The sequence below is a fragment of the Oryctolagus cuniculus genome, chromosome 15, assembly GCF_051225735.1.
Source record: "Oryctolagus cuniculus isolate XC-2025 breed Fujian yellow rabbit chromosome 15, ASM5122573v1, whole genome shotgun sequence".
NCBI classification, from domain to species: Eukaryota; Metazoa; Chordata; class Mammalia; order Lagomorpha; family Leporidae; genus Oryctolagus; species Oryctolagus cuniculus.
In genome coordinates, this window is record NC_142881.1 from 8,620,026 (window position 1) to 8,645,484 (window position 25,459).

The 25,459-nt window shown below is 53.3% G+C and overlaps 1 protein-coding gene across 1 annotated transcript in view; it reads right to left on the reverse strand.

The window, feature by feature from the left end:
• Positions 1-8,341: 8,341 nt before the first annotated feature.
• BTBD16 (BTB domain containing 16) overlaps positions 8,342-25,459 on the reverse strand; it is a 50,325-nt gene continuing 33,207 nt past the window's right edge. The window contains exons 12-17 of the mRNA XM_089313878.1: positions 17,440-17,531; positions 16,049-16,131; positions 14,500-14,577; positions 12,976-13,074; positions 10,464-10,652; positions 8,342-9,178 (exon numbers count right to left, since the gene is read on the reverse strand). Of these exons, the coding sequence (XP_089170004.1) occupies positions 9,110-9,178; positions 10,464-10,652; positions 12,976-13,074; positions 14,500-14,577; positions 16,049-16,131; positions 17,440-17,531 (610 nt within the window). The 3' untranslated portion in view covers positions 8,342-9,109. The remainder of the gene's footprint in view (positions 9,179-10,463; positions 10,653-12,975; positions 13,075-14,499; positions 14,578-16,048; positions 16,132-17,439; positions 17,532-25,459) is intronic.

A 25,459-nucleotide genomic window follows, 5' to 3' on the forward strand; every position in this document is an offset into this window, starting at 1 on the left:
ACTGCTGTACCCGAGGCTCTCAAAGCGTGCTCTGTGGGCGGTGGCAGCGCCCACGCCTTCCTTCCCCGTCCTCAGTGGGACATTGCAGATGCGAGGAGTAAGCGTTTCGAAGCATCCCTAGCATCTGGCTGCTGCCGCATGCAGTGCATGATCGGGGAGGTTCTGTTTCGTGACTGTTTTCCCCGCTGCTCACTTTTCCTCGGACTTCACAATGGTGTCTGTCTGACATGATCCAGGAGGAAACGGGTCCCCATCCAGCGCAGACGCTGTCTCGGGAAGAGGTTCTCTGTCCCCTTCTCTCTGCTTCCTCCCCACAACGCTCGGAGCTACAAATTCTGAAATGCTAGGACGACCCAGGACATCCCACCTGAGAAAGGTGTTCAGAGGCAAACTTGGAACGATGCTAAGATCCTTCAGGGAGCTCTTCCCAAGCACTGGGCAGCCAGTGGGAACTTCCCCAAGTAACCTCAGTGCTCGAGTGAGGAGCCACGCGTGGGAAGAGAGGAGAGGCAGGGCCGGGATGGGAAGGCACCATCCCTGAAGATGTCACAAAGCAGGGCAAGCAGGAGGTGGGGAGAGAAGGGCCCCAAGGGAGGAACTCCCCTTGCTTCCCCCTCCCGCCCCACCCCCATCTCCCCAGCACCCACAAGGAAGAGTACATTGTCAGTGGCAGGAGCTCCAAGCCCACTCTTCTAGAACTTTCCTCTGAACCCCCTCAGGATGGAAAACTCATCTCTTACACCCCATGTGCTCCGTGTGCTTTTTCCACTTGGCTAGTTTCTCTTTTTCACTTTTTAGGATTTATTTATTTGAAAGGCAGAGCCTCAGAGACCAAGGGAAAGTCAGAGAAAGATTGTCCACCTTCCGGTTCACTTCCCAAAAGGCCAGAACAGCCAGATCTGGGCCACGCTGACGCCAGGAGCCAGGAAACTCCAATCCGGGGCTCCAGTGTGGGTGGCAGGGGCCCAAGCACTTGGGCCACCACACGCTGCCTTCCCGGGCGCATTCTCAGGGAGCTGGCTAGGAAGCAGAGCAGCTGAGACTTGAACTTGCACGCATCTGGGATGCTGGCCACAGCGACCTAGCCTGCTGCACCACATCAGTCCACAGCTTGACTCTGAGGTTTCCCAGCACAGTGAGCAGTGGACCTAGCCCTTGCCAAGGGTGTTAGGGTTAGGGTTAGGTTATTTCAAGTCGAGACCCCTGCCCTCCACTCTCAGACTTCACGCGCGCTCCGGGTGCCAGCGATTGGAGCAGCTGAGGTGTGTGGGCGCTGCCCTGCTCCGCACTGGACGTTCCCAGGGGAGAGACGACACGCTTGCACGCAGGGAGCTGTGCCGAACATGCCAGGAATGAGCAAGGTCAATCAGAGGGTGGCAAGCAGCAGGAAGACAACCTGAGAACAGGCTGAGCAGCCCAGGGCTATGCGGCTCCTCCCTGGCCGCCATGTCTGATAGGCCTCCATGTGGACTCGGAACAGGTGTGGTGAGGACGACAGGCGATTAGAGCGAGAAGGAAGTGTGAGTGTCCTTCCCAGAGAATCAGGCAGGGGGGCCCCGTGAACAAGCCAAGCAGGAGGCCTGCTTGCACCAATGCCATGGACCAGGCCAGAGCAGATGGCAACAGGCAGGCCTTGCGGTGGCCTGAGCATGCCCCGGCCTCCCCGGTGGTTGCACACCAATCACAGTCCCCATGCCAGGGGCTCGTGCTCACCCTGCAGGGGCTGACCCCATCCTCTCTTTAGGGAACTTTCAGAGGAATTTTGTGTCTTCTTTGTGATGCTGCAGGTGGCAGTGACCACAGTGGAGGCCTGCACGTGGTCTTGAGACCCCAGCAGTCTTCAGGGCAGAGTTTACCAGGTGGTATTGGGGCTGTGTCATGTGCAGAAATGGAGCAAACGTCCCTGCCCCCTTCTGTGTCCCCCTACGTCACTCAGGCCCCAGAGCAGCACAGCGTGAACCCAGGAGGCTGTGAGAGTCCCTTGGGAAACAGGTCCTTCAGCTCTGACCAGGGAGCCCCAAGTCCCTGGGCTCCAACGTGAATCTGGAGGCCAGATCTGGGCAGCAGGCATGGTCTAGCCGCCCAGCCACTTCGAGTCACCTCCCTCCCTGAAAACAAGCTCACGCACTGGACCCCTGCGAGCTGACTCCTCGCTGGCTGCTCGGGTACACCCAGCCCGAGCGGCCTCACCTGGCACTGGCTACGTTTCAGCGGCCCTTTTTATTTTCACAGGACTTCACAAATCAGCCAGCACTTAACCCACAGCTGTAACCAATCAGCGCCTGCTTGGCGGGTCCAAAGAACACACGTGTGTCTCCAGTGCTGGGGGCCGGAAGTCTCTGGGCAGTTTCAGTGGGCCAAAGTCAAGGTGCTGGCAGGGCTGCCTCCTTCTAAAGACTTTCGGGGAGAATCTGTCCATTCCCTGCCTCTCATAGTCCTGGGGATTGCTTCTCTCCCACCTTGTGGTCACACCACTCCACACTGCTCATATCGTCTCTTCGCCTCCTCCCCTTACACCTGTGAGCACAGGCGGCCCGCCTGGTACCTCCTCCCCTGTACACCTGTGAGCACAGGCGGCCCGCCTGGTACCTCCTCCCCTGTACACCTGTGAGCACAGGCGGCCCGCCTGGTACCTCCTCCCCTGTACACCTGTGAGCACAGGCGGCCCGCCTGGTACCTCCTCCCCTGTACACCTGTGAGCACAGGCGGCCCGCCTGGTACCTCCTCCCCTGTACACCTGTGAGCACAGGCGGCCCGCCTGGTACCTCCTCCCCTGTACACCTGTGAGCACAGGCGGCCCGCCTGGTAACACAGAATGGTCTCCCCAATCCTGAGATCCTTAACCACGTTGCAGAGTTCTCTTTGTCATGCAAGGCAAGATTTGCAGGTTCTGGGGATTTGATGCAGATATTTCGGGGGCCATTATTCTGCCTGCTACATGTGTCTGTTCACTGCCAAGGTCACCCAGATAGAAAGTGGTTGGGAATCGGGGGTAGAATCCGGGTCTGTATGATCCTAATTAACTGAACAGGTTCAGTATCAGAGCAAGGAGAGGACGTGCCTGCTGCCCTTCCCTCCGAAGTTCCTGCTCACCCGGCCTGCCAAGCAGCCCTCTGTCCGTGCTGTGTGCTTTCAAGGGTTAAGAGTTGAGAGTTTGAGCACAAAGGGACACCTGCAGCCTGTCCCTGTTCAAGGAGTGACCCACATTAGAAGAGCAAAGCAGGTCACAGCTGGGCCAGTGTCCCCTCCCTCGCCCGCCTTTATGGCAGTCCAAGGGTTGCTTGCCCAACACGCTCGTGTGTGCTCTGGTCAACGATTTCTCAGTTCACCCACGAGGAATCAACTTCCTGTTGTAGAGGGAGATGCCCCTGTCTTGAGCGACAGCCAGGAAAAGAAGAGAGAAACAAGGCCTCATCTCCGGCACTGTGGAGCAGACAAAGACTCTCCACTTGTGGTAAGGAAGGCATTTAGTTGGCGTTGGAGGGGGCTCTCGGGGGCACACAGATGAAGAGTGGCACCTGCCTGGAATGCGCCTTGCTCAGGGCACGGCAAGACACCGAGTGACTCACAGGGAGCTACTGGGGAAGCGAGTGACTGGCCGCACTGCTCAGCGATGCGGAGATGAAAGAGAAGGTAACGTTGGCCTCTGAGACCGGCTGGGCCCTGCCTTTCCGGGGCACTTGGGGCAGACCGATGACAACCGCTGTGGCCAGCTGCTGCCCGCTGCGACTCACCAGGGTGCCTGGCTTCCTGCTGGCTTGCAGGACGCTGCACCCAAAGCTGCCCTCTGCTTCGGGGAGTCTGGGAGCAGATCAGGCTGGTTGGATGGGAAGTGGGTCAGGGGAAGGTACCTCTGGTTTGCCAAGAAACCAGGAAGTCCTGCTAAGTGAAATAAAGGGTGGAGCTGCCTTGCTTTAATCACATCAGTGGAGTGACCCGCCTCTCCACCTGTCAGTCAAGGAGCCTTCCGCACCAGTGGCTGCCAGGACAAATGATCACACTCATTGACAAGAGCAACTTGACAACATCAGACATGCCTCTGGACCCCTCAGTCCCCTAGGAGGCGTATTTACATACACACATTTTAATGGATCATATCTCCATACTTTTAAAAATTGCTTTTTTTCCAGTTTAGAGTGTATTCTATAAGCCTTGCTCTGGGAATGCCTCAACAGTAACTTTTTAATCATTGCCTGGTATGTGAGGTCTACATCATTCTGTCTAATTCTTGCCATGGGCATCTAAGACCACGCTGATGTTTTTTATTATAAACAATGCTGCAAGGAATACTTTTATAGCTAAATCTCTATTTTCTACATTTCTTCTATTAGCAAAAATTCCTAAACTGAATTTGCATAAGCAGGAGTGTGTATTTCGGTGATCTCTTCCTTGCTAATGAGCCGCTCAGAAACTTAGTGGCTTAAAACAACAATTCTTTTGTATGATTCTGGGGGTGTCTCGCAGTTTCTTCTGGAGTCACTCTGGGAGCTGCATGCTGTCGGAAGTGGGCTCAGCTAGAAGGTCCCAGATGTCTGGTGGTGTCTGGCAACCAGGCAGAGGCCCTTGGCTGTCCTCCACGTGGCCTCTCAACCCCCAGCCGGCGAGGGGGAGCTGCTGCACCACGTGGTCCAGGGCTCCTAGCAGAAAAAAGGAGATACTGCAAGGCCCCTTGGGGTCCCACGTCTTGAACCACGCATTCCTGGGCCGAAGCAAGGCGTTCAGGAGGGTGTGGAGACAGCAGCGGCACCCAGGCGGGCACTCGGGCGGCAGGATTTGCTGGGATATCATTACCATGGGGGCCACAGGCGCATCCTCAGCCCTTCTCTGAAGCTGCCACACTGGCTTCAGAGCCTCTGCCGCCGCAGCCAGTGTTCTTTGGGGATGTTTATCTTGAAACAAGCGGGTGCAGCCACTTCCGGAAGAGTGCGTGCGATAGGTGATGGCAGAGTTTTCTGTCCCCCCAGTGGCCACAGCCACACCCGGAGGTGGTTAACTCAGGTGGTTGACCCGAGGACACGGAGCTGTGCGCTCACCCGGCTTGTCCATCTCGAGCGTCTCCACGCTGTCACTCTGGTCCAACCCCCCTCCTATCTGCCTGGAGCCCGCAAAACCCTCTTTGCCCTGCTTGTCCCCTCTGCCTTTTGCTGTGTAGCATCCAGAATGACTTTTCCAAAATGCAAGTCACGTCAGGGCAGACCCAGGCTGAAAACTCCTGACTACGCCTCGCTGCCGAGACAGAGTGAATCCCGAGCCTGCCGGTGGGAGAGGAGGGCCTCGGTGGGGAGCCAAAGCTGGACGTGGCAAGCAGGATGTTATATCGACCGGTGTCATGGCTACTGCTCCAGGCATTGTGACTGTAGCTCTTAAAATTCTCTTCTAGGCCGGCGCCGCGGCTCACTAGGCTAATCCTCTGCCTGTGGCGCCGGCACACTGGGTTCTAGTCCCGGTCGGGGCGCCGGATTCTGTCCCGGTTGCCCCTCTTCCAGGCCAGCTCTCTGCTGTGGCCAGGGAGTGCAGTGGAAGATGGCCCAAGTGCTTGGGCCCTGCACCCCATGGGAGACCGGGAGGAAGCACCTGGCTCCTGGCTTTGGATCGTCACAGCGCCGGCCGTGGTGGCCATTAGGGTAGTGAACCAACAGAAGGAAGACCTTTCTCTCTGTCTCTTTTTCACTGTCTATAACTCTCTCTCTCTAATTCTGCCTGTCAAAAAAAATTTTTTTTAATTCTCTTTTAAGAAGCTCCCATTTGTAAGAAGGGCTTTTAAAATCATCGCAAGAATTTCTGTCTAGAGCAAGTGTTTGGTCCAGTGCTTAAAACACCACTTGGGATGCCTCCATCCCGTGTCAGTCCCTTGGTTCAAGTCTTGCCTCCAATTCCCATCTGCTTCCTGGTAACGTGCACCCTGGGAGGCAGCGGATGATGGCTCAAGTACCACACAAGTGGGAGGTCCACCACCCATGCAGGAAGACCTGGACTGAGCCCCCAGCTTCTAGTTTCGGCCTGGTCTAACCTCTGCTTTCGGGGAGTGAACCCGTGGATGGAAGATGTCTTTCTGTCTCTCTGCCTGTTTCTCGCAAATATATATATATATATATATATATATATATATATATATATACTTGACAGGCAGAGTGGACAGTGAGAGAGAGACAGAGAGGAAGGTCTTCCTTTTTTCCGTTGGTTCACCCCCGCTACGGCCGGCACACCACGCTGATCCGAAGGCAGGAGCCAGGTGCTTCTCCTGGTCTCCCATGGGGTGCAGGGCCCAAGCACCTGGGCCATCCTCCACTGCACTCCCTGGCCACAGCAGAGAGCTGGCCTGGAAGAGGGGCAACCGGGACAGAATCCGGCGCCCCAACCGGAACTAGAACCCGGTGTGCCGGCGCTGCAGGCGGAGGATTAGCCTATTGAGCTATGGCGGCGCCGGCGCAAATATATTTAAAAAAAAATTCTGTCTCCAGACTTCTGCTTCCTAGGTTCAGAGACCTTGTGCATACTGTGGCTATCTGGATAACCAGAGCCTCACCGGGATGTACAAATTTTACTTTCAACTGCTGCGCTCCGAGGCTCTGCCACTGAACTTTGCGAGGCGGACCGCGCCCCCTAGTGGAGAGAGATGGATTCTCGGGATTGCCGCAGCGACTGACGGGCAGGAGGCGCCTGGCTGCTAAGTAAGGTTGTGTCAGTTTCCACTTCTGAAGCCAGCGCGGGGCAGCGGGGTCACAGGGTCGCTCTCGGGCACCGGGGAAGGAAGAGAATCGGGCACGTGGCTCACAGTGAGAACCCCTACGTCCCTTTTGAGCTTCTGTGTCAAGATCCCCCAGAAAGTTGGGGCGCAGGCTGCACAATCAGCCTTGGCAGCCAGGCTCAGCGTCACCCGTGCGCTGGTTCCCTCCAGCCCCTCCCCTGGGAGACCAAGCCCGGCCTGCCAGGCCCATTTAGGAGACAGCCCTCAGCCCGGCCCACTGCGCCTGGAGGAACCCATGGTATTTCCTGCAGACAGCAGCCGCTCAGAGGACCTGGCCTGCCTGCGGCAAGTGCTTGGCACGTGGGTCTGTCACATGCATGGCCCACAGGTATTTGCTGAACACCTGAATTAGGCACCCCAAGACTTCTCAGCGAGACTTGGCAGGGATTGCACACAGACGGGCTAGTGGCCAGGCCTGAGTTGGAGCTTGGGACAAGGAAATGCCTGGTCCTTTCTTATCAGATGTAGAAAATTCACCTACCTCCTGGGGGAGGGGTGGGGTCAGGGAGATGGCACCTGTGTCTCCGCCACAGAGAGGCTCAGGAAGCGATTTCCAGCCAGAATCGTCACCCCTGCACAGCGAGGTGGTGGACATGACAAGGGGCCCCTCTCCCCATCACCCCAAGTCCTAGCACCTCTTCTCGAAGGCAGGAGATAGTGCCCAACCCCCAAGGCCCTTACCCTGTCAGCTGTGGGGGTCACCCTGGCATTTGGACCCCTCATGTCTTTACTGCTCGCTCTAGGGACACGTTGTGGGCATTGCTGCTTTGCAAGGTTCACCCTTGAGGATCCCTGGTGCACGAGTGTTCATGTTCCAGGGGGTTAATTGTTGCTGCCCGCAGGAAGTGGGTGTCTCTCCAGTTTTACGATGCTTCCAAGCCATGCCCCAGACACCAGCAGAGCTGCTTTCCAGAGATTCTGGATGTCACTGTCCCTGTTACCCTGTAGGGCTCTGCTAACTGTCACACCCCACTTTCTCTAGAGCCCCGAATGCCCAGCCCTGAGACGTCTGTCCAGTGACACTGTCCCTTGGTGACATTTCTGATGTCACACAGTTTGAAGGTGAGGCAAACACATCCTCTCCTTCCTCCCCAAATGCAAGGAATTGCCAAAAAGTCATGGAAAATCTGTACTATGAGAAAAGCAGGCAAAAAGCTTTTGCACCAAAAGAAATGTACCTTTTAGCTGCATTTTCCATGAACTTTGGGAAATCCGCTCCTACAGCACTCCCTATTAAAGAAACCATCCTGTTTAACGAGAGAGGGAGAGAGAGAGAGAGAGAGCTTGTGAGCAGGTTCTAAGGAGACATGGATAATCCCATTTTGAATGCAAATCAAAATTTGTCAAGGCCAGCAGCCTTGGATTTTCTTCTCTGTGATTTTTCTCTTTTGACAACATGTGTTATTTTATAGGCGTTATATTTACTGGTTAAAGAAGTGACACTATACACACCTCTGAAAACAGACCCCGGCTCCCTGTGAGGGCCTGGGCAAGTTTTTCAAACACGGTGCTCCTAACTCTGTGACCCCAGCTCTGCTTAAACAGTTTTCAAACTGAACAGCCAGGCTAGACCACAGCCACGACAGTTGGGGTGGTTGCCCTGAGGCGGGAGGCGTGGGGAGCTCACCTGCTCTCTCGGGTTTCAATCTGGGTTCAGTTATGTGGGTGTGTTCATCCAGATTCTCCCTGTTGGTTTTCCCTTTTGCCAATGTCACATTACTGTATGATTTATCTGGGTTGCTGGCCCTTTGGTTTTGTGCCTGTCCTGGCTCACCTGGTCCCTGCCCTGCAGGGCTGGGATGGACCACTGAGGGCGTGGTTTCCAGCCGTCTGCCAGCTCATGAAAACCCTGTATGTCAGGACAAGCCTGGGCGGCAACCATCGCCGCAGGGCTTCCACACAGAAGGCTATAATACAGAGAACGGGCTAGGCAGATGCAGTGCCACCCAAGAAGTCACACGGGAGAGACACACAGGCAGGGGAGAGGAAGGCGGTATCAGACCCTCAAAACCGCCAGGGACAGCTGTCAGGTGCGGTGCTCTGTGGCGGGCAGAACTAGGACACAAGGGAAGTACTTGATGCCCCCAGTTGGAGTTTGGTGTTGTGCAGGTGCTCCCCTCTGCACCCAGAGCAGGCAAAAGGTTAGGGCTGGCCCCAGGGCAGTCTGCGGCCAGCAATGGAAGTGAACTTGCACTTACGCCCTTTGCATCCTCACCTGGTGGAAATGTGGGCCAAAGTTCTAAGGAGACCATCGCAGCCCAGGAAAGTCAGCGGAACACTTGAGTCCTCCCTTTAATGTCCTTTTATTTTCTTTGACGCAGCCCGGTGAGGGAAAGATCCCATAGATTCTTCTGGAAACTGTCAAGATACTGGGAAGATGAATGCAAAGCTTGCATAGATTGGGGTGCCCACGGTTTGGATTTTCAAGGTCTGAAACATGAAAAGAGACGGAGCAAGTGAGACCTCCAGGAGCAACATGGCTGCCCTAGCAGGGGAGGGGGAGCCTAATGCCGGAGGAAGCTGCTGGGTCTCCCATCTGGCTGCACCTCAGCACCACCTTAACATGAACTTCCAGGAGTTGAGGTATAACTTAGATGCGGTCAAGGGCACAGGTCTTAAAGGTACAGCCGGACGACCTCTCACACGGAAGCTAACCTGACAGTTCAGCCCTTTGGACATCATGTTCCCTCAATATCCCAGCTTCCCCTCCCCCACCAAAGGCAATTTGTATTCTGATTTCCAACCTCTATTTCCAGGAAAATAACCTGGAAAATTAAAAAAAAATATATTGATGCCCCAGTGCTTACACATGGCATCCTGGGTGGTGCCTTGGCCAGGGAGTGAATCTCCTCCCAGGGGACCCCACTGTGCTGTGGCTCATGGCACAGCCCCATTCCCTGCAGGGCAGCCCCCAGACCTTCTTGAATTCACAGCCCCCCCTGTGCCTCTGAGGCTCTCAGGCGATTTCTAGATTGTGGCCATCAGAAGCCAGGTCAAGTGCTGATTCACGTGGATGCTGGCACCGCCCACTGAGGTGGCCAGGCTCAATCTTCCTAGGAAGAGCCAGAGTGACGCAGGCACCCCAGGCCCTGCGATTGGCAGGGGGTGGTGGGCTGTGCACGGGCCCAGGTGACACGGAGATGGCAGATGCATTCCCCTAAGCCCCCCCCCCCCTTTTTTTTTGACAGGCAGAGTGGACAGTGAGAGAGAGAGAGACAGAGAGAAAGGTCTTCCTTTTGCTGTTGGTTCACCCTCCAATGGCCACAGCGGCCGGCGCACCGCGCTGATCCGATGGCAGGAACCAGGTACTTATCCTGGTCTCCCATGGGGTGCAGGGCCCAAGGACTTGGGCCATCCTCCACTGCACTCCCTGGCCACAGCAGAGAGCTGGCCTGGAAGAAGGGCAACCAGGACAGAATCCAGTGCCCCGACCGGGACTAGAACCCAGTGTGCCGGCGCCGCTAGGCAGAGGATTAGCCTAGTGAGCTGCGACGCCGGCCTCCCCTAAGCCCTTTAACATTTATGAAATGGATTGGCTGTGGCCCCAAACCAGCAGAGTCATCAGTACGGTTGCAAGCTTTTCATTACAGAAACTTCCTCTGTGGCTTCGTCGTTTCCCATGTGAGCACGCTTCTCCTGTGGATCACTGTGGATTTGAAGTCAGTGAGAGAAAGAGCACCCAGAGATAAAAAAGGAAAGACAAAGCTCCACTCACGTGGCTCTTGCAGGACGGCTTGGAGAAGCCAAACTTCTGCGTGATCTGGTTTGTCCTGAACTCCTGCCACTTGCCGTCCACCAGGGTCTGCGCTCTGATCTCATACTTCACCAGACGCTCCGCCCGCAGGCTGACCGGGCTGTACTCTAAGACCGTAGAGGACAGCCCGAGGTCTGTGTGCCTTATTCTCTGTGAAGACAATGATCCAAGTCAGGCGCCTGGGACTGGGGCGGCCAGAGCTGGTGAAATCTGGTTCTTGGCTCTTTTTTTTTTAATTAATTAATTTATTTTATTTGAAAGTCAGAGTTACACACAGAGAGAAGGAGAGGCAGACAGAGAGAGAGAGAGAGAGAGAGAGAGAGGTCTTCCATCTGCTGGTTCACTCCCCAAGTGGCTGCAATGGCTGGAGCTGCTCTGATCTGAAGCCAGGAGCCAGGAGCTTCCTCTGGGTCTTCCACCCACGTCGGGTGCAGGAGCCCAAGGACTTGGGCCACCTTTGACTACTTTCCCAGGCCACAGCAGAGAGCTGGATGAGAAGTGGGGCAGCCAGGACTCGAACCTGCGCCCATATGGGATGCGGGCACTGCAGGCGGAGGCTTTACCCGCTATGCCGCAGCGCCGGCCCCACCTGGCTCTTACCTTCCCCCTGTAGCCCGTGTGCGGGCAGCACAAGGCATTCCCCAAGAGTGCACTACACAAACCGCTGGCCAGTGAATGGGAGTTTGGCCAACCCAGAACAACGTCACCAGCTCACGCTTCACTTGCTGGGGTTAAGACACCAACAGGGGGATAGGCGTTTGGCGCGGAGGCTAAGCCACCCCTTAGGATACCTGCATTCCCCATCAAAGTGCTTGGGTGAGAGTCCTGGCTCCACATCCCATACAGCTTCCTGCTCACGTGCACCTGGGGGAAAGCAGCTGATGGCTCCAGTGAGTGAGTCCCTGCCGCCAACAAGGGAAACCTGGACTGAGTTCCTGGTTCCAGCTTCAGCCCCAGTAAGGGACCATTGTGTGCATTTGGGGAGTGAAGCAGCAGATACGCGCTTTCTGTCTCTCTCCCACATCCCACTTTTATAGACAGATATATAGATCGACTGGTTTTAAACATCAACATTTGTATGTGATGTATTCATCGGGACATTCCAGCTGGTGCTGTGACGTAACTAATCTCTTTCATCTGGTAAAATCCATGCATTGAGAAATGCCTGAGTCACGGCACACCATGAGCTCAGGCCCCAGGAAGAGGCGTGCCCTGCTCCAGGGCACACAGGGAGGGACGGCCAAAGCTGGGATTAAACTCAGGCCTTTCCATGTGTGTGTTCAGTCATCAACTCTTCCACACAGGGACTTAAAGCTCCGCTTTGTTCCAGGCACTGTGCTTGGCAGTGGTAATAAAAGCATTAACAAGATATGCCACGTTGGGGCTGGTGCCATGGCATGGTAGGTTAAGCCTCCATCTGCAGTGCTGGCATCTCATATGGGCGCCAGTTCAAGTCCTGGCTGCTCCACTTCAATGGATCTCCTTGCTAATGGCCTGGGAGGGTGGTGGAAGATGGCCCAAGTGCTTGGATCCCTGCACCTACATGGGGGGCCCAGAAGAAACTCCAGGTCCCTGGCTTCGGATTGGCCCAGCTCTGGCTGTTGAGGGCATTTGGAGAGTAACCAGTGGATAGAAGATCTCCCTCTTTCTCTCTCTTCCTCGCTCTGTAACTCTGCCTCTCAAATAAATAAGTAAACCTTAAAAAAAAAAAAAAGCTATGGTAGTTTAGGGAAGAGAGACATAGAAGCAAGTCCTAAGTAGAACAAGGGGGTCCTTCATCATAGCTGTCTATCATCATCAGCATCATCATCACTAGGGCATATATAGTGCTTTAGGCGTCAGGTCTTGTACCAGGCCCTTTGCACAAAGTCACACATTTAATATCTACAGCAGGCTGTGAGGTAGGTCCCATCGCCTTCCCCATGTACAGGCGGGGAACCAGATAAAAGGCAGACTTGCTATGGCCACACAGCTCTCCAAGCAACGTGACTGCAATGCTGCTTTCAACACGACCTTCTCCTGCCTTTCCTAAAAGTCAAGCAGGAGCAGCGAGCCCAGGGCCTCCACCATCCTGCCTTCCCAGCATCCTACCCCTGCCCTGCTGTGCCACCCTAAACGAGGTCATTCCCTCTCCCGCTGTAGGCACCACCTCTGACGTCCGTAGAAGCATGATCACCAGCAAAGCATCCCTGTCTTCTACAGCCCCAAATGTGGGGAGCGAGGCCCAGAATTGAGCCCCCGCTTTACCAGTGGCAGCCACGTAAGTGTGACGATACTGTTTTGAGAAGCTCACCTGTTAAATGGGCCAACAATACCTCCTTCCTAAGGTTGTTGCAAAATCAACTGACATGACGTATTTGAGTATGATTAACACCGGGCTCGCACACAGTCCACAGCCATGGTTAATTAGTGATGAATCAGTAATTACAAATTTGATATGAATTGGCTCAAACATCCGCTCTATCATTCTTACCTGCATATAAAAACTGTAAGCGTTAGTAGCATGTCTGAATCCCTTTAACTCAAAGAAGAATCCATACACAGCTATCGTTTTTGACTGAGTTGTGTACTGCTACGTTGGGAAAGAAAAACAACAGAGTGAGGGCTGAGGTCCCAGTAGTCAGTGGCGAGAGCGCTGAGCAAAGCAAATTCCAGTGACAACAAAAGGGACTCCTTTGACAACTGATTTGAAAGCGGAAATGCAATAGCAGTTGAGCCTAGGAAGGTGGGAGAAGCCAAACTGTCGTGACTCCACCCATCTTGGGCAGGTGAGTAGTAAGCAGTTGCTGCCACTAATGGTTGATAGAGCTGGCAGGCATTCACAGGAAGCAGTCCTTGCTGAGCCGTGACAACATTATTTACTCCGCATGTGCCTCGGTGAGGAGAAGCAAGAGCTGGGCGTGCTCTTGGCTGACCTGTGCTCTGACAACCTTGAGATAAAGTGTTTTGTGTCCACTTGATGGGCCTGAGACACTCCATGCTTATGGTACTGGCAAGGAGCCCCACAGGGCCAGCACTGTGGAAAGCCAATGAAGCCACCTGAGACCCTGGCATCCCATAAGAATGCTGGTTCTAGTCCCAGCTGCTCCACTTCCAATCCAGCTCTCTGCTGTGGCCTGGGAACGCAGTGGAAGATGGCTCAAGCGCTTGGGCCCCTGCACCCACATGGGAGACCCGGATGAGTTATTAGGTTCCTGGCTTCAGCCTGACCCAGCCCTGGTTGGTGCATCCTTTGGGAAGTGAACCAGTCTCTGGAAGATCTCTCTGTCTCTCCCTGTCTCTCTCTCTTGCTCTGCCTTTCAAGATAAATAAATAAATCTTAAAACTAAAAGAAGTCCTGGCTCTGCAGTCTACACTGTCTGCTTCAGCCAGGCCTCATCCGAGGGGACTCTGACTGTAGACGAAGCCCCGAGTCCCTTCAACACGAGTTTTTTGAGATGACTCCTGGGTGCCTTTAAAAATACTGGAGGAGAGCCACAGTTTTTTGGCGAATTGTGCCTATCAGAGGGAGCCCAAGACAGCACAGACTCTCCCGGTGACTGACTTGATCCATGGATGCCTCATTTTTGGAGGTTTCAGATTAGCCACCCAGAATGAGCTGCCTTTGCAACCTTGAACGAGGACTTGGGGTGGAGGCTCCTGGACACTGTTGGCAGCTGCCGACGTTTGCAGGGACGGGATGACCAAGCCATCCCATTTCCCCGCCCTCTGCTCGTTCTGGAATGCACAGTCCTGCATCTCTGGGAAACTCTGCCATCCCAGGAAAACTGGGATACCTGGCCATCCTAGTGGGGAAATTTGGGACACACATGTGAGTGCTGTGCAGGGTGTCCCAGGCCTCCGTCTTTGGGTTTCATTTCCATGGAGCAGGTGAGTGCTCAGGAGAGACACTCACAATTCCTTTTCACCTTTGACCTGCCTACCGGGCATCAGAAGTGATCCTGGGTTGTTCTAGAGAGGTCCCTAACCCAGCATGGGAGGTAAGTTCTTTCCGTACCTGGTTAAGGTGCAGCCCGAATCTCACAGCCTGGGTGTCCAGGTCCCTCAGGTGGGCCATGTCACCCCCGCTCTCCAGCTGAAAGGGGGATAACACACACAGTTCCGGCAGCCCGGCCATGAAAGGTGACTTCTCACCAGGGGCCTGTCAGACCCTGAATCCCCACACCTCCCTGTGCTCCGGAGTTCCAGAGGGGCCCCACACGCAGCCACACTTCCACTCCACCAGCATTATTGCAAACCTACTATGTGTCAGTAGGCTTACTGTGCGCTCAATGCTTTCAGAGAACACAGAGAGCAGAAAAGACAAATGCTCAAGCAGTCTCACTAGGGAAATAACAGGTGCGCATCGGTAGCCCGAGCGTGAGGATGACCATGGTCACAGAGACAAGAGCAGGTGTGGCCCTGCAGGCAGGCTCCACGTGAGGGCTGGGCACAGGAGGAGTGGAATTCAGGGGATGACATTGTGGGTGGGCAACGGAAGGAGGGGGCAGGGTCAGAGGACACAGACGGGGGGTGGGAGGCTTCCCGAGGTGTCAGCCCAGGGACTGTCCCCTGTGCCGCTCCCCTGTGAGCACATGGTTCTGAGTTTTGTCCTGGAGAAGCACCACTCCGTGGACACATTATCCACCACACAGAGAGCGCTGGGCACTGTGGTTGGTGGAATACAATAGGTATTTGTGAGGCTGAGTTGAATTGTAACTAGTGACTCATGCGTGTTCAGAGCTCAAACACTGCTCTATTTCATCTCTAAAAATGCAAGTTTGGAAACACACAAGAAACACAACGGTCAGGACAGACAATTCACAAAGGGGGAGAGGCTGCATGGAAAAAGATTCGTAGTCGCTGGTAATGAAGGGAGCGAATGTTCTGCATTGCTGAGCCTCATTTATCACTTGGGAGAAGAAAAATTTGGTCCCAATATTTATTAATGTAGATCAAGAACTAAAATGCACATTGCTTTCTGTGCCAGGGTTTCTATTTTGAAAATCTCCTCTAAGAAAATAATTCGAACAACAGTAAAAATCAATCATTATGTGCAAATATGTTCTCTTTACTATCATTTACAACAGTAAATGATTAGAAACACTGCAAATTTTTTACAACAAAGGAGTCACACAGGGTAGCATTGCTCTCGGCAAATTCTCTTGGTGGAAGAGTTTAGAGCCATTAGGAGAAGTGCATTTGATTGCGTGTCTTACGTGTTTACAAAAGGACCAAGAGGCAATAAATACTGGGAGACATTAACAGTGGTTGGCAAAGGGTATTTCCTCTCCTTCGACTTCTCTGCATTTTGAAAATGCTCTGTAATAAATTCTTGTTACATTTGTGTTGGTCTGGAGAGGATGCGACGGCTGCTCCCCACACCATCTAGGTCATCATGACAGGTGCCCGAAGCACTTGGGCCTCCCTACTCCTGCCCTTCCTTGCTCCCCCTGGTGGAGGATCCACATACATCCTGAACCTCAAAGGCCAAATCTAGGTCCAGAAAAGGCAAAGGCAGAGAGGCAGGGACGGAGAGTGAGGTCCTTGCTTGGCGGGCGGCTCACCGCTTGGTAGTGGCTGGCCATAATGCGCATCAGCCAGGACTCCGGGAAGAAGTTGAGGTGCCTTAACATTTCCAGATCCTCGCCTGGAAGAGAACGAGGGGCATACGTTACAGGTGCCTTCATAGCAGAACCTCAAAAGCCTCACTCACAGAAAGAGAAAGAAGTCAGGCACCGAAGGAAGACAGAAAGCACCCAGGACTTGTTAAAGGCTGAGAAAAGGAATAAAAGGTTGAGAAAATGGGAATAAAACATCTTGGAGTCGCACGATTGTGTTTATGGTCAATTACTTGTAGTCTCCAAATTAATCCCCTGTTAGCTATTATGCAAATAAAGTTTCCGAGGAATGATGAACACACTCCAAATCGGATGCAGCATCAGCTTCAGGGGGAGATGTTCTGTGTTACTCTCAGATACTAATGTGTTGAAGGTTAACATCTTACTTTGAAAGAAATATATTCCCAGCAATCCTGCAGGAAGATACTGCCGCCTGTGCAGCCTGGAGATATTGCTGACACCGAGCCATTGGTAGCCCTCCAAGGTCAGCCACAACCTCACAAGGCTGCTCCTGTCTCACAATACCACCCAAAAATGTCTCCAAGGTAGGAAGACGTTTGTGGATCAGCCCTTTAGTTTTCTTCCTATGCCTTTCCCTAGGTCTTCCCTCCCAGGGCCCCAAGAACTCTCAAACTGACCCATCAGCTACAAGCCTTCACAGCCCCCTCGGCTGCAATCCTTCCAGGCAAGGGTGCTCTGAGGCAGATAATCCCCAAGAAGCAGCTTGGGCAAAACTCCCCGGATCCGTCAGCCACCCCTGTGACTTAGAGCTACTTATTGTACGTGGGCAGCTGGAAACAGCTTTGCAAAAGTTCTCAGAGCTCCTTTCAAAGGAAAAGGTCTTGCTGGGTGCCTGCTGGACCGCAGAGAGCATCTTCCCCAATGCTTCCCTCTCCTTTCCCCATCACAGTCTCTCCCCTGTGCCCAGAGCTTGCGGTTAAGGGAGCACAAGCCTGGGTCTGGAGCACTGATCTGGAATTTTCTCCCGAATCACAAAATAAGCCACCTAGAGGGGAATACCAAATCATGGGGCAAGGCACAAAATCCGATGGCCATAAAACAGCCCTTGGCAGCTGAGGACGGCGTCCCAAGGGATACACCTCTTCTAGCCATCACTGTAAGTCAGGAAAGCACCGGCCAGCCCCGTGGAACAAGGGGAACCGAGAAGAACTGGTTAAGGGACTTGCCCAATGTCACACTGCTTGGAAGTGACCACATCGCATTCCTTTGGAAATGTCTGCCGCAGCTTCCCTGGGAGTGGCTGGGGGATGGGGGTTGGAGGTTGGGGCAGGTCCCCTACAGCTTTCTGGGGACCCCTCACACGGGCTGGCACTCACCGCTGGTGATGTTGTGCAGACGCAAGCAGAGGAAGAGCGGCATCAAGCTCTGTCCTGCGTCCTGTTCCAGAAAGCAACACTTCTTGGGGAAGCTGAGCAAAAGCACAAAGCATAAAAGGCCTTCAGAAAACAGCTTTCGGGAGTGAGCTGGGGCTCGTGGGAGCCGTGCCACGGAGACCAGGGGTTTCAGCACGCAGGGTGGGCTTGCTGTGTGCAAGCAGGGGGGCTTAGATACCATTTGTGAAGCTGAACCCCAGGAGCTGTCATGGGACAAGTGGGTTTTGTGCAGTGTCTACCTACCACTGGATCATGCACGTAGCTGGTCCCCAACCAGCGTGTATGAAGTGGTGACGGGAACGCATCGAGGATTTCATACACATTGCTCACCTGATCTCACCAACTTTCTGTGGGACAGACAGGGCAAGCCTCATCAGCTCCCTTTCACAGATGAAAAACCGAGGTTCGGGCAGGACTCGAAACCAGGACTTCTGAATCTTCCTCTACACATACGTACTTATCAAAAGATAGGTGACCAAACCCAGGACTTCCGAAGTGCTTTCTGGCAGAATTACAGAGAAAGGAAGCAGACGTGTGGGCATCTACATTCAGCAGCTGGTTTCACCTCGGTCCTGCTGCCGTCACTGCTGGTTCTGAATGCCAGCTGTTTCCACACAGGGCAGAAGGTCAGGGTCAACTTCAGAAGGGCAGATTCCCCTCGAGAAGTTGTGCACACAGACACACATCCACCCCTGTGTTGAAGTCATTTGCTTCAAAAAATGGTCATTTTTCACCAGTGGGGACACTAAAGGGTGCCATGTCTACATCTCCTTGGAAATGCCAAGTCATTCCCTGTCGCTCCCCGTCTTCATGGGGGAACGACACAGGACCCTGCGCTGTTCTTTCGTCTGCTCGGCCCTCCCCGGGTTTGCTGCTGGTTCTTCCCGGGTTGGCTACTATCCCTTCCACCTCCGTGGAAGGGCAGTTCCCCCTGGCCGCATTCCCCACTTCCGCAGGGGAGCGGCACACCGCCGGCCAGCTTTCTCGGGGGCTGCACGGGTTCCCTTAGATGTTCCCCATAGATGTTCCTGGTGCATGCCGTCTCTCTCCTCCTTTATAGTCCTCCTCCGCCAATCCTAACTCGGCTGCCCACACGCCGAGTACGCTGCTCTCCTCCAATCAGGAGCAAGTCCTACAGTTTATTAGTTGAACTGGAGGCAGCTGGGTAGAAGCTGTTTTCTCCTCTCCCAGCGCCATATTGTAGGAGAGCAGATGCATAGAATAAGTCTTAATTCCAGTAACAGTCTAGTCCGAGCTGCTCCCCACAGAGGAGAGCAGATGCATAGAATAAGTCTTAATTCCAGTAACTCAGTCTAGTCCGAGCTGCTCCCCACAATTCCCCAAGGCAGATCCTGTGTGAGATCGGCCAAGGGCACCTGTAGATTGTTGCTCCATGAGCCCAAGGTGACGTCCAGGTCATATCCTGTCCTGGCTGGCCCAAAGGCACCATGGGCCCTGTGGCCTGCCTCTGAGAGATGCCTACCAGCCAGCCTGGGACCACTCATCATCGTGACATCTGGGCATTCCCAAGGCTCTCCAAGTCAGGGGTCCCGGTGGATGGGTCTAGGGAAGCTGAGGAATTGTGGAAGGGGAGAGGAGCACAAGGTCAAGTGTGTTCGGATACAGTTTGACAGCTGTTTGTAGAATTGGAGGAGGACAGATGAGGCAGTGCTTTCCCGAGGGCAGAGCTGGAACCAGGGCAGCTGGGGCTGGCATGGGCCAGACCAGTGCTCCAAGAACACTGGTCCCTGTGGGCTTCCTTTCCACAGAACAATCTGGAAGGCACCTCCTTCCTGCCTTTCTCCATCTAATGAAGGGGCATCATGGCGGCAGCAGGTGCCAAGGCGGGAAGCAGAGGCCAAGCTGATGCAGGCATCCCCAGCCTCACCAGGTAATCTGGCAAAGGAGCCCGTGCCTGTGGCCCACTGCTTCCCTGAGTAGTCGGCACCTGCTGCAGCTACCGCTTAAACACGGTCAGTTTCAGCCACAGAAGAGGCGGGAAGGACAGGTCTAGAGGGAAGCATTTCCCCTCCCCCCCAGAAGCCGCCTGGCACCCAGGCTGCTGCTTTGCATGGAGTAGGAGGGCAGCTGGGGGAACAGGAGGGCCCAAGGCCCTGAGGGGGTTGCAGACGCAGAGGCCCCCAGCCAGGACCTCTCTGGACCGATCTGGGAACAGATGGTTGGAGTTCACGACCCTGGGGGGAAGTGCTGAGATGCCGCCCAGGGTGGCTGACATGGAGAGGTCATGTTTATCGCCCACACAAGCTGGGCCCTGGAGCCAGGCATCCCGCAGTCACGTGACGGAGCCTGTCTGAGCTTCACCCTCCTGTGTCAGGTGGGGACGAGAGCCCGCATGCCTCCTGGGGGTCGTCAGTGGAATCAGAAGGTGGATCTCAGCAAGTGGTAGGTACAACTGTGCACCCAGTGAGCCCACCCACAGGGCCTGCGAGTGCCACCCCCAGCCGATCTCCCCCAAGTGCCTTGCACCCACACGAGCCTGCCTGGTGCCCAGCACCGTCCCAGGTGGTGTTCACCACCATCGCTACCCTCTACCTCACCCAGGCCATACGCCACCCCAGAGGGAGAATACGGTGTCCTCAGCTTCTGGCCTGAAAATCCCACTCCCTGGAAGCCATCGTGAGAACCTTGCTCCTGGCGCACAGTGTGGTCCAGCATTCAATGCCGGCCTCCCCAGCCCAGCCCAGCCCAGAGACCTCCCTGCAGCTGGCTCCGTCCCCAACGCCTGTAACAACTGGGACTGGGCCAGCCCAGGCTGGGAGCCAGGAACTCCATCGGAGTCTCCTGCGTGGGTGGCAGGGACCTGACTGCTTGGGCCATCACTGCTGCCCCCAGCGTGTATATCAGACAGAAGCTGGAATTGGGAGAAGAGCAGAGTGTTGAACCCAGGCACTCTGTTACTGGATGCGGGCATTCCAATTGGCATCTGTGCCGAACGCCCGCCCCATATATTACATTTCAAGGTAAACTTTGAAAAAAATACACACCTGGGGGAGATCAGAGTGAGAAGGGCACGAAGCTGTTTTCGAGATGTAAGTCAGTGCAGAGGACTAGACAACTCTTTCGGTCAGAGAGCTGGAAAAATGGTCCTCTTGGCTCTCAGCCCCAAAGTACAGTAAATAAGACAACAATTCCTGCTGCCAGCATCACATGGTTCCCTCCTGAACGTCACGCCGTTCAGTTGTTCCTGCCGTCGGTTGTACGTGCCCCTCCTGGGAGGCAGAGCTGAGCCCAGAGCAGTCTTGATAAATGGGTGGGTTTCCCTCCAGGCGTGTTGCCTGAAGTCTAACAGGCAGGACACGCCGGAGTGGGGCTCAGACCCAGGACGGACCCCTTCTGCTGTGTTACACAGTCACTGCTTGTCCCTACTTCCCAGATGGAAGAAGGGAATATGCGTCTGCCGTGCTGATCGCGGGTCCTCAGCGTCGGGCGCTTAGCTTGTGATTTGTTGGGAGAATTGACTGGGTGAATGATGTGGTCCCTGACCATTCTCTGGCTCCACTCCCACCATCCCACCCCTGCATTCACCCACAATTTATCTTGGAGGAGTAGTGCCAGCCCAGGTGCACAGGCTCGCACACTCTGGTGTACACACAGGATACTCCAGGCCCATATCCCACACCCGTGTGGTCTTGTCTGCAGTCGCCAGCTCATTTGTCAGGCCAAGCCCTAGCAGTCATTCATCCAAAGTCATCCATCAGTGTCATCCAACCCAATGCATCTGTATCTGGCTGTCAAGACGGTCCTGACCATTGCCAAGAAGGAAAACCAGGCAGAACCTCCAGAATCTTGTGTCGTGATCACCGCAGGTGCCCACTTCAAGGACCTCCCGCATCCAGACTCCTTCACTTCTTCCAGTCCCCCGTGTTTATGGTGGAAGATGTGCTTTGTGGCTTCTCAATAGGTCCAGGAATCCGCGAAGCCACATGGTGGAAAGTAAAACGTTGGTAAGGACTAGAAATCAATAATACATACAGCCCTTGAGAACGAGACAGATTCCGGCTCCAGAGAGGCGAGCCGGAGGGAGGAAGTGGTGAGCAGAGCAAGAGAAGACACGGACGAGGCAAGATGCACGCCAGCAAGGTCAGGAGAAATCCCCTGTCCCGGAGGACACCCACCTCTCTGCACAGGGCTCGGCAGAGAGAACAATCTAACAGCGCCAATGCCATGAGTCACGGGGTATTTCAAAACACATGTTCTGGTAAAGCGATTGACATTGTCACACCAGCAGTGCCAGGTTTCACGCTCGCTCTGTGGCTGCCTCTGCAAATGCCATTCATGAATCCAAGAGGCACATGGGGATGCCAATCACAGAGCGCTTCCTTGGAGAAATCAGGGGGCTCTGGACCCCTGAGGTGCAGGGTAGGCAGGGTGCCTGTCCTCCTAAGTTCTCCTAGGTGGTTTCCCAGGGTGGGTGGGAAGGGGCTACGGGAGGTACTGCTGTGCTGTCAGCCCAGTCCCATCCACACAGCCACACGTGTTCCGTTCTTTCTTCCAAGAGAAGCTAACAGGAGGACTCCACACAGTATGCAGGGGAGATCGGGGCAGGCCTCCTGGAGGCGGCGTTGGCCAGCTCTGTGAAGTTTGGGTCAAATCGGCTAGGGCCTGGTAAGAAGAGACCCAGCGGGACAGCACAGGAGATTCTAGAGTTGAGCTCATGTGGGAATTGGCTTCGCTGGCCACTCTCAATGACCTCCTTCCAACAAGGTTGCCAAGTTCATTGCCAGAACCCACCCACGCAGTGTCTGAGAGGGGCCAGTGTAGGGAGGAATAAGTCAGGGAGGGACCTGGATTCCAAGTCTGCTGTGGTTGGGCCTCAACCCTGAGTCAGCAGGCCCAGAAGAACCATCTCAACCCAGTCACAGCTCCATGTGAGTGTAGCACACGCCGTCCCGCCTCACTGCCCATCAAGGTCAAGGCCATGCCCAGCAGGACTGGAAGCAGCCAGTGCTCTTTGCACTTCTTGCAAGCTCTCATTCTGGGGGAAGCCTTGAGGGCTCTGCAAACAAGAACTTGTTTCCATTTAACACCAAACAGCTGATCAGAGAGTCACCTGTGTTCCTCCCGGCACAGACGTTTTCCGAGTTGCAGGCACCATTAAAGAACATTCACGCAACATTCACTCATTACTTAGTGACTCACCGTTACGAGCTGGGCACTGGGAGCACAGGACGCACGGTGCAGGTGCAGCCAGGGTGGCAGGACCATCGAGCTCTCCAGCAAGATGGCATTTTTTTTAAAGATTTATTTTATTTATTTGAAAGACAGAATTACAGAGAGAGGTAGAGACAGAGAGAGAGAGGTCTTTCATCTGCTGGTTCACTCCCAAATTGGCCGCAACAGCTGGAGCCATGCCAATCTGAACCCAGGAGCCAGGTGCTTCTTCCTGGTCTCCCACACGCGTGCAGGGGCCCAAGGACTTGGCCCATCTTCTACTGCTTTCCCAGGCCACAGCAGAGCTGGATTGGAAGTGGAGCAGCCGGGACTAGAACCAGCGCCCATATGGGATGCCAGCACTTGCAGGTCAGGGCTTTAACCCACTGCACCACAATGCCGGCCCCAAGATGGCATTTTTTAAACCCTACAGCTCTGGGCTCTTGATAAGTGAGGCGATCTATCTGAAGTCTCCATAACTAAGGCAAAACTAAAATCATCTGCCACAGATGCCATTTTTTATATAAATTACCAAGAATTCCCACTTGCAGTGGGCTGCCTCTCCCAGTGTCTCTTTTTCTCTCTCTAGCTGGCTAGACCAGATGGACGGGTGGGTCATCTTGCTGCCATCCTGTTTTGCAGCCATTCTCTCTGCCCCAGGTACATGGCGCCTCCAAATGACAGTCTGGTCTCCCCCTTTCCTCAGCCTTCAGTCCCACACCCCAACACCAGGTCAGGCCACCCCTGCCTGTGACCTGACACAGCTCACACAGTCAGTCACATGAGAGCAAAACTTGTGAGTACAGCCATAGGAAATTTACAGCCCTAAGTTAGAAAAGAAGGCAGCCTGGAAATCAATTATCTAATTATCAATGATCTAAGTGTCCATTTTCAGAAGTTAGAGAAAAGAACATCAAGTAATATGCAAAGTGCAAGCAAGAACACAGTACATTTAACAAAACATAAAAAGAAATCAGCAAAGCTGGAAGCTGTTTCTTTTAAAGGCCAAGAAACTCCTAACAAAGCTGATCAAAGGGAATTTTTGAAAACTACACAAATTACCAATACTGGGCATGACAAAGGATTATCACAACAAATTCTATAGCCATTAAAAAGGTAATAAATATTTACCAAGTGTGATAACATTCTAGGCCATAAAACACATCTCAGTAATTTAGAAGAATAAAATCATACAAAGTATTTTCTCTGATAATAATCCAATGAATTGGAAATCAACAGAAAGATATCTGGGAAAAGCCTCAGATAGGCAGAATACAAAGAACACAGTCAATTAAAACTCATGGGTCAAAGGAGAATTCAAAGACAAACTTAGAAAGAATTTTGAACTGAATGAAATTCAAGCGACAACATCATAAAATGTGTTAAAAGCAGCTGACGCAGTACGGAGAGGGGAATTCACAGCACCGAGCACTTGGGCCGTGAAAGAGGAAAATCTTACTCAGCGACCTGTCTCCAATTTATTACACTAGAAAAAGAAGAGAAAATTAAACACTTGACGAAATGCAACATCTATTCCTGAGCGACTCTCTCATCCAAACAGAAGCTAAAGGAACTCCTCAACTGATAAAGGTATCTGTGAAATACCTATAGTTAACCTCCTACTGTAGATTGAAACCAACTACTGAAAGATCGCACTCTCTCCCCCTATGATTACATGGCAAGAATGTCCACTCCCAACACTTCTATTCAACGTCGTACTGGACATTCTAGTCCATAAAATCAGGCAAGTTTTAAAAAAATACAGCATAGAAAGGAAGAAGTAAAACTGTCTTTATTCCCAAGTGATATGTAGTCCATGTAGAAAATCCTCAGTAATCTAAAAAACAGGTACTAGAATTATCAAGTGAATTTAGTAATGTAATAAAATAAAATCTCAATATACAAAAATCAATTGTATTTTTATATATTAGTAAAGAATACTCAGAAATCAAAGTTAAAATAACAACACCCCTTCCAATGGTGTCAAAAATAGGAAACATACTTTCTAGATGATGTTTAAGACTTACTATACAACATAGATGACAGGCTGGCGCTGCGGCTCACTAGGCTAATCCTCCAGCTGCAGCGCTGGCACTCTGGGTTCTAGTCCTGGTTGGGGCGCCAGATTCTGTCCTAGTTGCTCCTCTTCCAGTCCAGCTCTCTGCTGTGGCCTGAGAAGGCAGTGGAGGATGGCCCAAGTGCTTGGGCCTTGCACCTGCATGGGAGACCAGGAGGAAGTACCTGGCTCCTGGCTTCGGATCGGCACAGTGCGCCGGCTGTAGCAGCCATCTGGGGGGTGAACCAACAGAAGGAAGACCTTTCTCTCTGTCTTTCTCTCTCTCTCACTGTCTAACTCTGCCTGTAAAAAAAAAAAAAATAGATGACAGGAATAAAGGGACCTAAATCAATGGAAACACATACCATATTCATGGATCAGAAGACTCAATCTTGTTAAGAGCCAGAACTCGAACAGGCACCCATATGGGATTCCGGCACCATAGGCCACAGCCTAACCCGCTGCACCATAGCACCAGCCCGTGGTTATTCCTTAAAAAGGTAAGCACACACCTGTAATGTTATCCCACCATTCACCTAGACAGATTTCTACGCATTTCTACTGCCTTTATTTATAATAGCCCTCTCAGTCCAATGTCTTATTTATAATAGCCCCAAACTCAGTCCAATGTCTTCCAAAAGATGAACAGAAAAATAAATGTTGGTAACCCACAAATACTGGCCCGCAATAACCAGAGCACACAACGAAACATGCAACAGCAGGGATGCATCTCAG